Source organism: Macaca mulatta, chromosome 10 (genome assembly GCF_049350105.2).
Source record: "Macaca mulatta isolate MMU2019108-1 chromosome 10, T2T-MMU8v2.0, whole genome shotgun sequence".
In the NCBI taxonomy this organism is placed as follows: Eukaryota; Metazoa; Chordata; class Mammalia; order Primates; family Cercopithecidae; genus Macaca; species Macaca mulatta.
In genome coordinates this window covers 115350228-115362436 of record NC_133415.1, presented here as the reverse complement: position 1 = coordinate 115362436, position 12209 = coordinate 115350228, and the positions used below count along the sequence as shown (strand labels likewise).

The following is a 12209-nucleotide window of genomic DNA, read 5'->3' as shown; positions in this document are numbered from 1 at the left end:
CCACATCCTGCAATAAAGCTTTAATGCACGACAGCCGCATCTAGGGGAAGAGAACGGTGTGTCTGTGGCCACCGGCAACCTCGGTGGCCACACACCCGGCTACTTCCCTCCCTGTGGCCGGAGCTGGAAGCAGGCAGGGAAGAGATGACGTCAGCGGATGCTGGGCACTGACCCTCTGGGTCCAGAGGCTGAGAGGAGGCTGTGCCCAAGGTCAACACCCGCTCCCTTGTTGCTACACCAGATGGGGCCGAGGCTGGGAGAACGAAGCTTCCAGAAGGAAGACTTGAAGGCCAGGAGCCCTGACTGCCAGGCCCTCCCCTCCAATCACCTGGAGGCTCTCTGAGGGGTGGGAGCCTCCTGAAAGCTCAGAACGGCCTGATCCCTTTACTCAGCACTCCCTGTGCTGGCCCCAGCTGCTCAGGTGATCTGGCTGCCCCCAGACCCAAGGCCTCGAGCTGCTGCAGGAGGGGGCTGACTGCCTGTCCCTTCCCGCCCCATTCCTGCTGGAGGCCAGGGTGCGGGAGATAGGGCGCAGGGGCACCTGCTGTGGCCGGAGCAGTGCCAAGGCAGGAGGACATACACTCCGGAAATTAATCCTGAGGCCTGTGGGGGGGTGGGGGTGCCCAGGCAGGGACCTGGCCTCATCCCAGGTGGCAAACGCCTCCAATCTGAGACTCAGAAACGAAGCCAGGCAAACGCCCCTCACACAGTGGCCCAGCCCCTGCCTACGACCCCGCTACCAAGGAGAGGATGGGAACCCGCTACCCATCCTCTCCTTGAAGGACCAGCACTGGGGGAAAAAGGGTTTCACGGACGGATCCTGACCTGTCCTCATCCCCTGGGCCCCAGGACATCCTCCCAGTCCTTTCTCGGGTCGGGACTGGGATGGCGGCAGAGCAGGTGGCTCTCAGGCCCCCGACGGGCGGTGCGAGGTGCCCTGGGCCACACACCGCTTTCTGCCAAAGCCTCACCTGCATTCACAGCAAAACATGCCTCAGCTTGGATTCGGCGGAACAGAGAGCTGAACCGGGGCTTTGGCGGGGGTACAGGTGGGGGCGGCATGAGCCGGAGACATTTGGCAAAATCGAATGGCTCCCAGGCCCCTGGGATGGGCTGTGGGTTCAGAGCTACACAGACTCAGCTCCTCTGGCCCTGTCCAGGTGCCCTCAGCAGAGGAGTGGGGCCTAAGGGCAGCGGTGGCCCTGACCCTGCCCGCGTCCCCAGCATCTCCTCGTGCAGGCTGTGCCCTCCTTGGAGGCTACATGCCTCCGAGTTCCTCTGCCTTGCCCTGCGACCGGGAGGACTGGACCCAGGCACAAGACATGTCTTCCCTCCACAGCCTCTCCCACGTGCTGCCCAGCCCCTCCCTCCTTCCTGCATCCAGCCACCTGCCCCTTTTCAAACTTGCTCTTGTCTTGTGCCTCTGAGCAGTTTCTGCCCTGGCCACAAGCGGCCCTTTCTGCTGGCCGATGGCCTCTTCCAGGGCGGCCATCAGTGGAGCCCCCAGAGCCGCCGCCATCACTCTGTGCTCTCCAGCCAAGGCCCCGACCCCCCAGCCCTCACCAGCCCCGCGTCGGACCCCATGCCTGCTGGAGGCCGCCTCCCCTCTGCCGCAGTCAGCAAGCTGAATATTTAATGTCTGGTGAGCACTTCCACCTGCTGACATAGGCAAAGTGACAGAACAATGCTGGCGGGGACATGACCGTCCACCAACGCCCAGGCAGCCTGCCGCCCCGGGCTCACCCCCGCCACAGCCGCCTGGCTGGCTGTCGGCCCCAGCGGCCCCCGTGGCGTGGAGTGCCCCTCAGTGCGGCGAGAGAGTTCCCGGCCTGAGATACATACTTCTTTACATTCCATAGCTTAGCAGGTCCATATGGGCATATAAAGAAGTATGTTTCCCAAGCAGGCAGTCAGTATGTAGTTCCAAGACCTCGGGACGCCGCCCGGGTCGAAGCTGACCCCACTGCGATGTAGAGAAGGCAGCTCAGAGGCGGTGGAACTTCTTCCCTGGCATCCACTGCTGGCGCCCTCTCTGTGAGCAGGACAGCCTTCCTGCCACTGCTGCCTGGTGTCCAGCCACCCCCAGGGGCCCGGGGCTTCCTGCTCCCTTCTGACCTCGGCGCCCCTCCATCCCTGAATCCACCTCTCTCTCTGTCTGTCTCACACACTCGCACGATCCAGAAACGCAGAAGTGGACAGTGAGCCCCAGAAAGTCTCGAGCGCCTGTCCCTGGCCCCAGCAGTAGCTCGGTTTTGCATCCATGGAAGAAACCGGCTGCCCCTCCACCCTCACCCCAGAGCAGGGAGGCACCATCCATGTCCCGAACTTTCAGAGCCAGCACTTTCCTGCCCCCTTGTCCCAGCCAGGCCCAGAGAGGGGGCCCCCCGCCCAGCACCCCACTCACAGGACCAGCCTCCTCTTTCTCTGGGAGCTGGACAACTCCTTGCTCCCAAGGCCAGACGAGGGACTACGAACCAGAGACCCGAGAGGTGCCCTGGGGCCTTACCTGGGCAGCTGGCGGTTTCCTGGGCAGGTCCCTGGTGAAGGCTGCCTCCCGGGATGCTGTGTCCCTGAGAGAGGGCTCAGTACCTCTCTCTGAAGATGTGAGCGAGAAAGACGATGCTTGGAGGATTCCAGGTTCCCAGAGAGTGGCTGGGATCTCCTGAGAGGCCGTCCACTAGGGGTGCAACTCCCTAGGTGCCTCAGCCTGGCCTCAGCAGGCGCCCAGTGGGCGAGGGAGCGTCTCTCCCCCGGTTCTCTCCCTCCTTCTCTTGCTCTTCTTCACCCTCTCCCCTGCCCCCGCCTCGCAGCGGCACCACCCCAAACCGCCGCGCAGTGCGGCCCACCTGAAGCGGCAGCTGCGCAGAGCCAGCAGCTCACACGGGCACCGGGGGTCAGCAGCTACCGTCACCTGCCCAGCACCACTGCTGTGGCACCCCCGGGAGGCTGGTCCCACACCTGGCTCTTTGTGGCCGGCCGCCCAGCCTCCACCAGCCCCTACCAGCCCCTGATCAATACCAATTTACAGTCAAATGCGGGGGGCCGCCTTCCTGTTAATGAATTTCCCGGTGCTCACCAGCTCCTAATGAGCCTGTTAAAGAGGGTTTAAGTAAACTTAGCAAGTGGCAAACTAAGCACTTTGGAATACTTAATTGTATCGATATGTTTTTCATTGCGTTTAAAAATGTCTCTGAGTGGGAAGCAGAGGATCCCTCCTTCCCTGCCAACTTCTATGACCAGCTGTGAAGCCAGAGTCTGAAAAATGTGGAGGAAGAACCTGAAGGAGACCAATGGGACCTCAAGGTTAGGCCCTCACCAGCAGGAAGGAAAGCCATCCCTAACCTGCTGGGAGCAGGGAGAGGAGGAGGAAAAGGAAGAGGAGGAGGAGGAGGAGGAGGAAGAGGCCTGCAGGGTTTCCAGGCCTCACAGTGTCCCAGGGTGAGCCTGGCACATGAGCTGGTGAGAGGTGGAAAGAAGGCTTTGCAGGTGCCTGGTGGGGATGGGGGCCAGGGAGGCGCCAGTGGGGGGTGCAGGCCGGGCACAGACACAGGGGACTTGCTGAGTGGCAGGGCCCAGCTGGGCCCTGGCCCCTGTCCTGGCACTGACCCTGGCGTGGGTTGGGACAGCAGCTCCGGGACATGAAAGGACCTCCCATTGTCCTCGTCAGGAAGAGAGGTCCAGCATGACTGTTGCTCCTCCAGGCAGCCCGTCCCTGCGAGGGGACAGCCCTGAGCGAATTGGTTCTCTTCTACCACCCAGGGCAGGGCAACGTCTCCGCAGAGCCTGCAGTGTGCAGAGGCCACTGAGCATGCTGTGGCTGTGTGGCTGTGGGTCTGCAGCCAGGCATGGCTGGGTTGGAGTTTCACGTGGGGGTGGGGGATGGGGGTTGTGCTTAAGGCTCTGGCATCCCCTCTACAGAGGAAAGAGCAAATGGCAGAAAGAAGCAGAAGCTGATGTCCCATTTCCATGTAGCTGCTGTGATTTATCATTTTCACATAGCCAAGGATACAAAAAGGGCAGCCTGAGCTTCAACTTCGGGGGCACCCGGGTTCCACCACTCATCTGTGCCCTCCCAAGGCCTCCGCAATAACTGGGCTCGGAGTCCAGGGAAGAGGCCTCCTCAACGTCCCCGGCTCCCTGGCACACGAGCCCTCAGAGCCTGGGACACTCCTGCAGCCTGGCTCAAGCCCTCCCCACCGCTGAGGCATTCATTTGGATGGGGTCTGGGGGTCAAGGGGAAAGTTGGGAGTCCCAAAGGGCAGGAGAGTCACCCCAGACCCAGCCAGAGCCCAAGGACTTCTGCCCACCCACAAATGAATTGTAGTCACTTTTCAAAAAGTTTCCCATCTGGATAGAAAAAGAGCACCCAGCCACCTCCAGGCAGACCCCACCGTGAACCGAGCTGGCTCCTGGTGCCCGGGGCCTCGTCCCGGGGCTCTTCAGAGGTGAATGCCACCCGGCCCCCAGCATCAGCCCCGCGGGAGGCCACGCGGAAGTCAAGCTCCTCAGCAGGGACCCGCACAGACGCAGACCACCAGGGCTGCTCTCCCCAAAGCCCCCCTAGTCTCCGCCCACGTGTGCCCCCCTCCCCCCGCGCCCTGCCCCTGTAAACGCCTCCTGACCCTGACGTGGCTGGGCGAGCTGCAGAAGTGCCGAGTCCGACCAGGGGCAGCCTCGCCCGCCGCTCAGCTCGGGAATCCCCGCCCCCCACCAGCACCTCAGTGGGGGGTACCGCAAGTTCAAGGTAAGTTTAGCCCCATGCCCGGCTGCCGGGGCTTTGTTGCAAAGCGGCAGGTGAATCGCGCCCCCCACCCAGCCCCGAAGCCCCCGTGCCATCCGCTGCCCGCGTGGGGGGTGGCTGCTTTCTTGCAAAATGCCCGCAAGTCAAAGTTCCTGCCTCCCAGCTGGACGCGCCCTCCCGGCCCTGCCGGCTGCTGGCTCTGCAGTTTTCCAAATGTGGATGCTGCCGCGAGCCAAGAGAAAACTCCACGGCACCCCCGCCGGAGCCGCACGGCGCTGGCACCCACACGGCGCCGGCACCCGCAGCACCCACCGCGCCGGCAGGCACACCCCCACCGCGGTGCCCGGCAAGTTTTCAGGGGCCGTCCCGGCGGCCCAGCGGTGGTGATGGGCTGAGCAGGACTCACCGCGGAGCCCAGGGCACCCCTGGGGCCGGGCTGGTGACAGCGGCAGCGGCGGCCGGCGCAGGGTCGCGGCTCCCTAGGAGATGCTGCAGCGGCGGCAGCACCAGCCACCTCCTCCGGGAGCCAATCCCGAATGCAGGGGTGGGGGCCGGAGCTCGATGCGTCCGCACTTGGGGGTGGGGGGGCAGAGAGAGAAAGAAGACACCAGGCACCCCCTCTCCACACCCCTGCCCTTCCCCCAGCCCTCCTGCAGCAGAGCAGACTTAGCGGGAGGGAGATCTTGAGAGAGAGAAAGAGAGAGAGAGAGAGAGAGAGAGAGAGAGAGAGAGAGGAGGCGCTGGTGCAGAGTTAGGGAGAGGCGGCCGAGCTGCACACCTTGAGTCCTGGCCTCCTCCGCAGGGAGCCCCTGCACCCCAGCGGGGTCAGCACAAGGTAGAGAAGGTAGAGGTCAGGGTGGAACAAAAGGGAAGGTCCCGCGGGTGTGCACGCTCTCGCAGGCACACAGCCGGCTCGCGTAGACACAGGGGCGGGGGAGGGGAGGGGAGGGGAGGGCCTGACCTGAGAGGCCAGAGCGGGCATGGGGGCCCCCGTCGGGTCAGGAGCCGGCCTCACCTTTGCAGTTCTTATATACCCGGCCAAGCATCCCAAACACGCGGCCCTGGCCAAGTGGCCCCCTCGGGCTGCGCTCCCTGACCATATTTAGTCAAGCACGGGAAAAAATAGCCTGTCAGCTGGGCCGCGGCTGGCCCGGCCACCGGGAACAGGGTGGGAGCACCCACGCCATTGACGGCGGGTCCTGGGCCCAGGCTGCTGTTCTGCCCCTCCCGGCCCCTCCCTGACAGGCCTCCCACCGGCTGTCCCTGCCCGAGATCCCCCCGCTATTTTTAGCCCAGCCAGTACAGAGGCGCCTCCTCAGTAGCCGGGCAGCAGCCTCCATACCATGCCAGCCGGCTCCTAGGGTGCCCTGGGGAGACCCGGGCATCTCCCAGGGTGCAGGGCCGGGGGTTGGGAGGGCAGGAGGCTACAGCCTCCTTCACAGTTTTGAGCCTCCAGTGGGCTGAGCCCACCACCCAGGCCATCCAGGAGGGGGTGGCCCCCTCCACAGTCCCGTCAGCTCTGCCCTTTCGCCTAGAATCGGGGCCAGGATCAGGTGGTGATGGAGCCACCTGGGTTTCCGGAGACTCTTAAGCTAACCCAAGTCATGACAAATGCCAGTCACCTTGGACAGAGGCGAGGCCAACCTGCTTGCCGCCCCCAGCCGGGCCCTGCCACCAAGGGTGTGTGATGGGGAGACCCCACTCCCCGGTGCTGGTCGGGCTCAGGAGCTCCCCCTTCCGGGATTTCACGCCTGAATTATGTAACAGACGAGAGCCTGGGACGGGGCCTGACGGGGATCTGTCCTTGCAGGGCCTGGACTCAGAGACCAGAGGCCGGAACTGGCAGACTGTCCTCACAGGCTGTGTGATGCTGGCTGGTCGTCCCATCTCTCCAGGGCCCCACAGGACCAGGGACCGGGACACGGAAGGACAGTGGACCACAGTGGTCGGGGGACCCGCCTGTTGGAGGCAGGTGCAGGCCCGTGTGGTGGGGACAATGAGCTTTGCTATTTGCAAGTCCTGTCCAGAGCATAGATCCTCCTGTTCAGAAGCCACCTCATTAATGTCCCCAATACCTCCCCGACTTAGGAAGGCAGCCCCTTGCGGTTCCAGCCAGTCAGGGACACAGGGCCAGGGATCCCATGCCGCTTAGAACAGGTTCAGCTGCATCTAATCCCAGGGGACCCTGTGAGGAACCTACATACCCTCCAGGCTGGCCCACAGGAGCTGAGGTGGGTCTCTCCTCCAGGTTTACCTCCTGGGCTCATGGCCCCTTCCCCATATCCCAAGGCCAGCTCTGCAGAGTCATGGGGAGAAGCCAGAGCCCCAGCCACACTCGCCACACACACCAACGCCCACTCTGGTGTCCTCCGGCCAGCGACAGCGAGGGACAGAGCGGCGCTCCCTGCACCTGCCCAGTCCGGAGGCTTCTTGGGTGATGACAGGCCCTGCTCCCGGCCCTGCACACCCCACTAAAGACCCCACGTCTCACCATAAAGGAGGCCAGGAGGTTTTAAGCTTCTACCAGGTCCAAGCACTTTTCTGGAAACTAAATAGCTTCCCACTGGCAGCCGGAGTGCGTGGTGTGAGGGGCGGTGTCCGAACTCCCCCTGCAAGGCCCCTCCCCTGCACCCCACTTCCTCCGGCCTGCCATCTCCAGGCAGAGTTGAGGGGGGCAGGCCAGGCCTGCAGCTGGGGTCAGGGTTATAGACAGCCACAGCGGGGGAGGTGGGGAGCAGTCTGTAGCCTGTGCAGGAGGCTCTGTAAAGGATTCGGGTGCTCCGTGGTGGTGAGAGAGAGGGTGTGCAGCGGACGTGGCCATAAATCACCCTCCTCACAGCAGCCCCACACCCAAGGAGCAGGGCATGGGCACAGGGCCATCTCTTCCCAGTAGAAGGGCTGGTGTTGGTGGCCAGACCCCGACGGTCCTTAGGGTCCGTAGGACAGAGTCAGAAGACAGAGCAGTTCCTTCGTTTACCCACAGCACCAGCCTCACAGTAACAGCCGGCACACAGCACTTAGGCTGCCTGGTGTTCCAGAAGCTTCTGCAGTGGCTATGCGGGGACTATGCTGAGCTCAAGGCACCCATAAGAGGAGGGCATTTTGCTGTCCCCACTTTACCAAGAAGGAACTGGGTCTTGGGGTGGGTGCTCACTAGCCCAAGGTCCCACACCCAGCATCGATTGGAGCTGGGTGTGTTACGGCCAATCTGGTCCCCACCTTGTCCCAGAGCTGCCCTTGCCAAGGCCCAGGGCCATGCTGCCCGAGGCCCACTCCACCATGGTTTGAAAGGGAGACCGCAGTGGGTGGGAGAGACAGGAGGGAGGGGAGAGGGGAGAGAAGGGGGAGATGGGGTAGAGGGGGCAGAAGGGGAAGAGAGGGGAGAGAGGCCTGGGCCCCTGAGACTTTCCCCTTGGTGTCCACAGGCGGTTTGAGGCGTGAATGAATGAAGGAGCAAGCAGTAAACCCCGACAACAAGGCCACCACAGCCCTCACCCGACTGAGACGCCCGAGCAAGGACCCAAGCAGGGGACGAGCAGGCTTACCCCCCCCTCGCCAGGCTGACCATGATGCCCCATCCGGTGGAACGCGCCATGCCCTGCCCCATCCCACGCGGCTCCCGCTGGCCACGAGTGGCTGCCAAGCTCTCAGAAACGGGGCTGGTGCCCTGCAGACCTGGATGTTTTACTCAGTGCAGCTTTGATTTGTGTCAGCTTCAGAAGGCTCATATAGCTGGGGCTGTATCAGTCAGCAGGGGGGAGAGAAAATGCACAGCCCCGGGAATGTGGAGACAGGCCCAGCCCTGGGCACGGGGGCCGGAAGGAGCAACTGGGGAGCAGCGAGCAGGGCCTGGGGCGGCCTTGCAGGTCAGAGGTCAGGGAAGGCCTGAGTGGGGGTGAATGAACAGGTCCCCCAGTGATATTGGAGGGGCAGCGGGGAAGGGTCCCGGAAGAGCATCCTGGGGAGTGTGCACAGGGAGACAGAGGCCCGGAGGCAGGAAGGGGGGCCTGGTGTGTCCAGCGGGCAGAGCCGCTGGAAACAGGAGGCCAGCATGGCTGCTGCCGGGGCAGTGGCGGTGGATGGGTGGCCTGGGGCTGAGCTGCGGACAGGGTCAGACCACGCCAGGCCTTGTACACCAGTGCCAGGGCTGCAGGTGTCCTGCTGAGGGGCACAGGCCTGGACAGTCTGGCACGTCTGTGGCAGGGCCCCTGTGGCTGCTCTGCTGAGGGTGAGGGTGGAGGGCAGAGGTTGGAGCATCAGGAGGCCCTGCCCAGCCACGGTGCCCTGGGGAGGGCTGCCCAGTCCCGGCTGTGCCTTGAAAGTTTTCCCGAAAGATCCACTGTTGGAGCAGATGTGGTCACAAGAGCAAGGGGGATGTCAGATGGTCTGGGCCCTGGGGAAACAGGGTGCATCCCCTGGGAGGGGGACGGCCTGTCACCAGGGCGCCTTCCGAGACCATTTTGCAGGTGATGAAACTGAGACTCAGGAGGAAAATCCAGTTGCCCAGCATGCAAAGACCCAGAGCCTATCTTCCTGCCCCTACATCCCTGTCCGTCCCAGATCTGAACCTGCCCCAGCCCCAGGACTCTTAAGTGCATCCAGAGGGGAGCCAGGCTGGAGAGTGGGGAGCACAGAGACTGTGGCCTGGATGGTGCCAGAGCGAACGGGAGAAAGGCTCCCCCACGCAGAGGCTGCGGCACAGCCCAGAGGGTCCTGGGGTTGGCTGGGCGGGGGCAGCTCCCAGCGAGAGGCCCCTGGGATTTGGGTAAGTGGAGGCACATGCAGACTCTGGCCACAGGGCACCTCGCACACGAGGGGAGTTCACCACACAATTTGAGCGGAGGGCGGGCGCAGGAGAGCAGCGGTGTCCCAGAAGCCAAGGGTGGTCATGGAGACCCACGCCACAGCGCTTCCTACAGGGCCACACCATCCGGTCTGTGGAGGGGGCTGCATTGCTGGGAGGGACCCACCTGATCCTGGATTCCAGCCTCACCCTGGGTCACCGCTGAGTGTCCCAAGTGGCCCCTTATCCCCCAGGGCTGGGTGGCGTCCCAACCCCCTTGGGATGTCTGTGCTCAGAGTGTGGCAGACACGCCCCGGCAGGGACATCCTCCTCCCCTGCACCCGCCACAGCCGTGGGTTCAGGGTCTCTATTGTGGGCAGAGATTCACACAGTCAAGGTGAGGGTCCCAGGAGCACCTGTGACCAGGCCCTGGCTGCCAGGGAGAGGGGGACCCTTAACCGACGGGGCAGACAACCTGAGATGGACCCTCGTCCAGGGGAGGGCCCCGCCGCCCACAACTCCTTGGCATTCCTGCACCAGCAGGACAGGCTGGAGGAGGCGGCCCCGGGGCGCCTCGCCGGTGTCAGTGCCCAGCATCACTGTGCCCTGGTGGAGGGGGAGGCCCTTCCGAGCCTGGGCCTGGATGTGAATGAGGGCAGGTTTCTCATCTCTCTGACCTCAGCTTCCTCAACTGGGAAGGGGAGCCACAGCACCTGCTTGGGGTGATGAGGAAGGGGGAGCTCAGGGAGAGCCCTGGGCAGGGCTGCCTCCTCACCTTCCTTCAGCCTTTGGACATGAGCGCAGAGGACCAAGTGAATGAATGAATGACTCAGTCAATCAACTGATCCATCAGTCTATGGATCTCTGGACAGTAGGACAGCTGGGCAGCGGGCAGGATGGGGGACTCTCGCTGAAGCCGCATTCATTTGTGTTCAGCTTTGTGAGTGGGGCGAGGCTGAGGGCTTATTCAGTGGGGGAGGTGCACGGCAGGGTCAGTGCCTTTGGAGGGTCAGGCCCCAGAGGGCGGGGACACCTGCCAGGATGCCCAAACCCAGAGGCGGTGGCAGCCATGGTCCCACTCGGCAGTGGCTGTGATGAGGGCTGTTCCCACTTTGTCCACACGATTCCAGCCGCAGCTGCCCCACACATGAGCTGTCCCTAGTCACCCAGCACGGCCGGACGAAGCCCCCTGCAGCCAAGGTGCTCCGTGGGGCGGGTTTCTCGAAGCTAGTATTTTCCATGGTATCTTACGTCCCAGCAGAGGCCCACCACTGTGCCCGGACCAGCGGCCCACTCGGTGAGTCGAACGTGCACCTGGCACCCCTCTTTTTGGAAATCCACGAACACTGGGCTCCCGCAGAGACTGAGGCTGAGCAGGCCACTTCCCTGGAGCTGACTCCACAGCTGTGTAGGTACAGGGTGGCCGTGAACACTTAGGGCTTTCTCAGGCTGTGCACTTCTTGTTCACTGCAGGGAGCAGGGTGTTGGCTCCTGACCAAGCCCTGTCACTGCTGCCCAGCCACACATGGGGCCCCTTCACCCACCCCTGACCACCTTATGCAGGGAAGCCACTGTGGAAACAGTCTGGCAGTCCCTCGAAAAATGAAGTCATCAACCCCAGCAATTCCACTCCTGGGCCTATGACAGAGCTTGCACGTCCCCTCCAAAGCTCATGTTTAGATGTAAGTCCCAGTGCTGGAGGTGGAGCCTGGTGTGTTTGGGTCCTGGGGGCGGATCCCTCATGGCTGGGTGCCGTGCACCCACTCACCACAGTGAGTTCTCACGAGATCTTGTTGTTGAAAAGTGTGTTGTACCTCCCCCACAATTCTCTGTCTTTTGTTCCGGCTCTGGCCATGCAACAAGCCTGCTCCTCTTTCACCTTCTGCCATGACTGTAAGCTTCCTGAGGGCTGACCAGAAGCCCAGCAGATGCCAGCACCATGCTTCCTATACAGCCTGCAGAACTGCAAGCCAACTAAACCTCTTCTCATGAATTACTCAGCTTCAGATTTATCTTTATAGCAATGCAAGACCTGACTATTACAACACATGCTCCCCAAAATAAAAAGAAATATTCAAACAAATAGGCACACAGGAGTCTTCCCAGTGGCACTATTCACAGCAGACAAAAGGTGGCAGTAGCCACAGGCCTGTCAGCTGATGATAGATAAAGAAAGCATGGCCTGTCATCCCAGCATTTTAGGAGGCCGAGGCGGGCGGATCACCTGAGGTCAGGAGTTCAAGACCAGCCTGGCCAACATGGTGAAACCCCGTCTCCACTAAAAATATAAAACTTAGCCAGGTGTGGTGATGAGTGCCTGTAGTACCAGCTACTCGGGAGGCTGAGGCAGGAGAATTGCTTGAACCCGGTAGGCAGAGGTTGCAGTGAGCTGAGATCATGCCATTGCACTGCAGCCTGGGTAACAGAGTAAGACTCTGTCTCTAAATAAATGAATAAATAAATGAAGTGCGGCATATCCATGCAGGGGAATAGCATTCAGCCCTAAAAAGGGATGATGTGGGGACACGGGCGGTAACATGAAGTGCCTGAAAACCCTGCTCGGCGGGAGAAGCAGACTCAGAGACCGCCGGTTGCACAATTCCGCTGATAGGAGATGCACAGAGCGGCAGCTCCATGGAGACAGAAAGCAGATTCCGCGGTGCGGGGGTGGGGAGAGGAATAGGA

At 62.4% G+C, this 12209-nt stretch overlaps 1 protein-coding gene and 1 non-coding gene across 4 annotated transcripts; one reads left to right on the top strand and one right to left on the bottom strand.

The window, feature by feature from the left end:
* Nucleotides 1-1827: 1827 nt before the first annotated feature.
* MIR1-1 (microRNA mir-1-1) lies at nt 1828-1904 on the bottom strand. Its single transcript, NR_032350.1, has one exon. It is a non-coding gene; the product is annotated as a microRNA mir-1-1 (primary transcript).
* Nucleotides 1905-4313: 2409 nt separating this feature from the next.
* Nucleotides 4314-11607, top strand: LOC114670564 (uncharacterized). 3 transcript variants are annotated; one of them, XR_013400112.1, is made up of 5 exons: nt 4314-4744; nt 6552-6709; nt 6990-7268; nt 8167-9506; nt 10207-11607. XR_013400112.1 is itself a non-coding variant. In XM_077952156.1 (4 exons), exons 1-4 carry the CDS (start codon nt 4450-4452, stop codon nt 8173-8175), a joined length of 741 nt encoding a protein of 246 aa, XP_077808282.1. In that variant the 5' UTR covers nt 4314-4449; the 3' UTR covers nt 8176-11607. The 3 variants fall into 3 exon arrangements, 1 of the variants encoding a protein (XP_077808282.1); XR_003720252.2 differs by having other exon boundaries at nt 8167-10464; nt 10786-11607; XM_077952156.1 differs by having other exon boundaries at nt 8167-11607.
* The last annotated feature ends 602 nt before the right edge of the window (nt 11608-12209 follow it).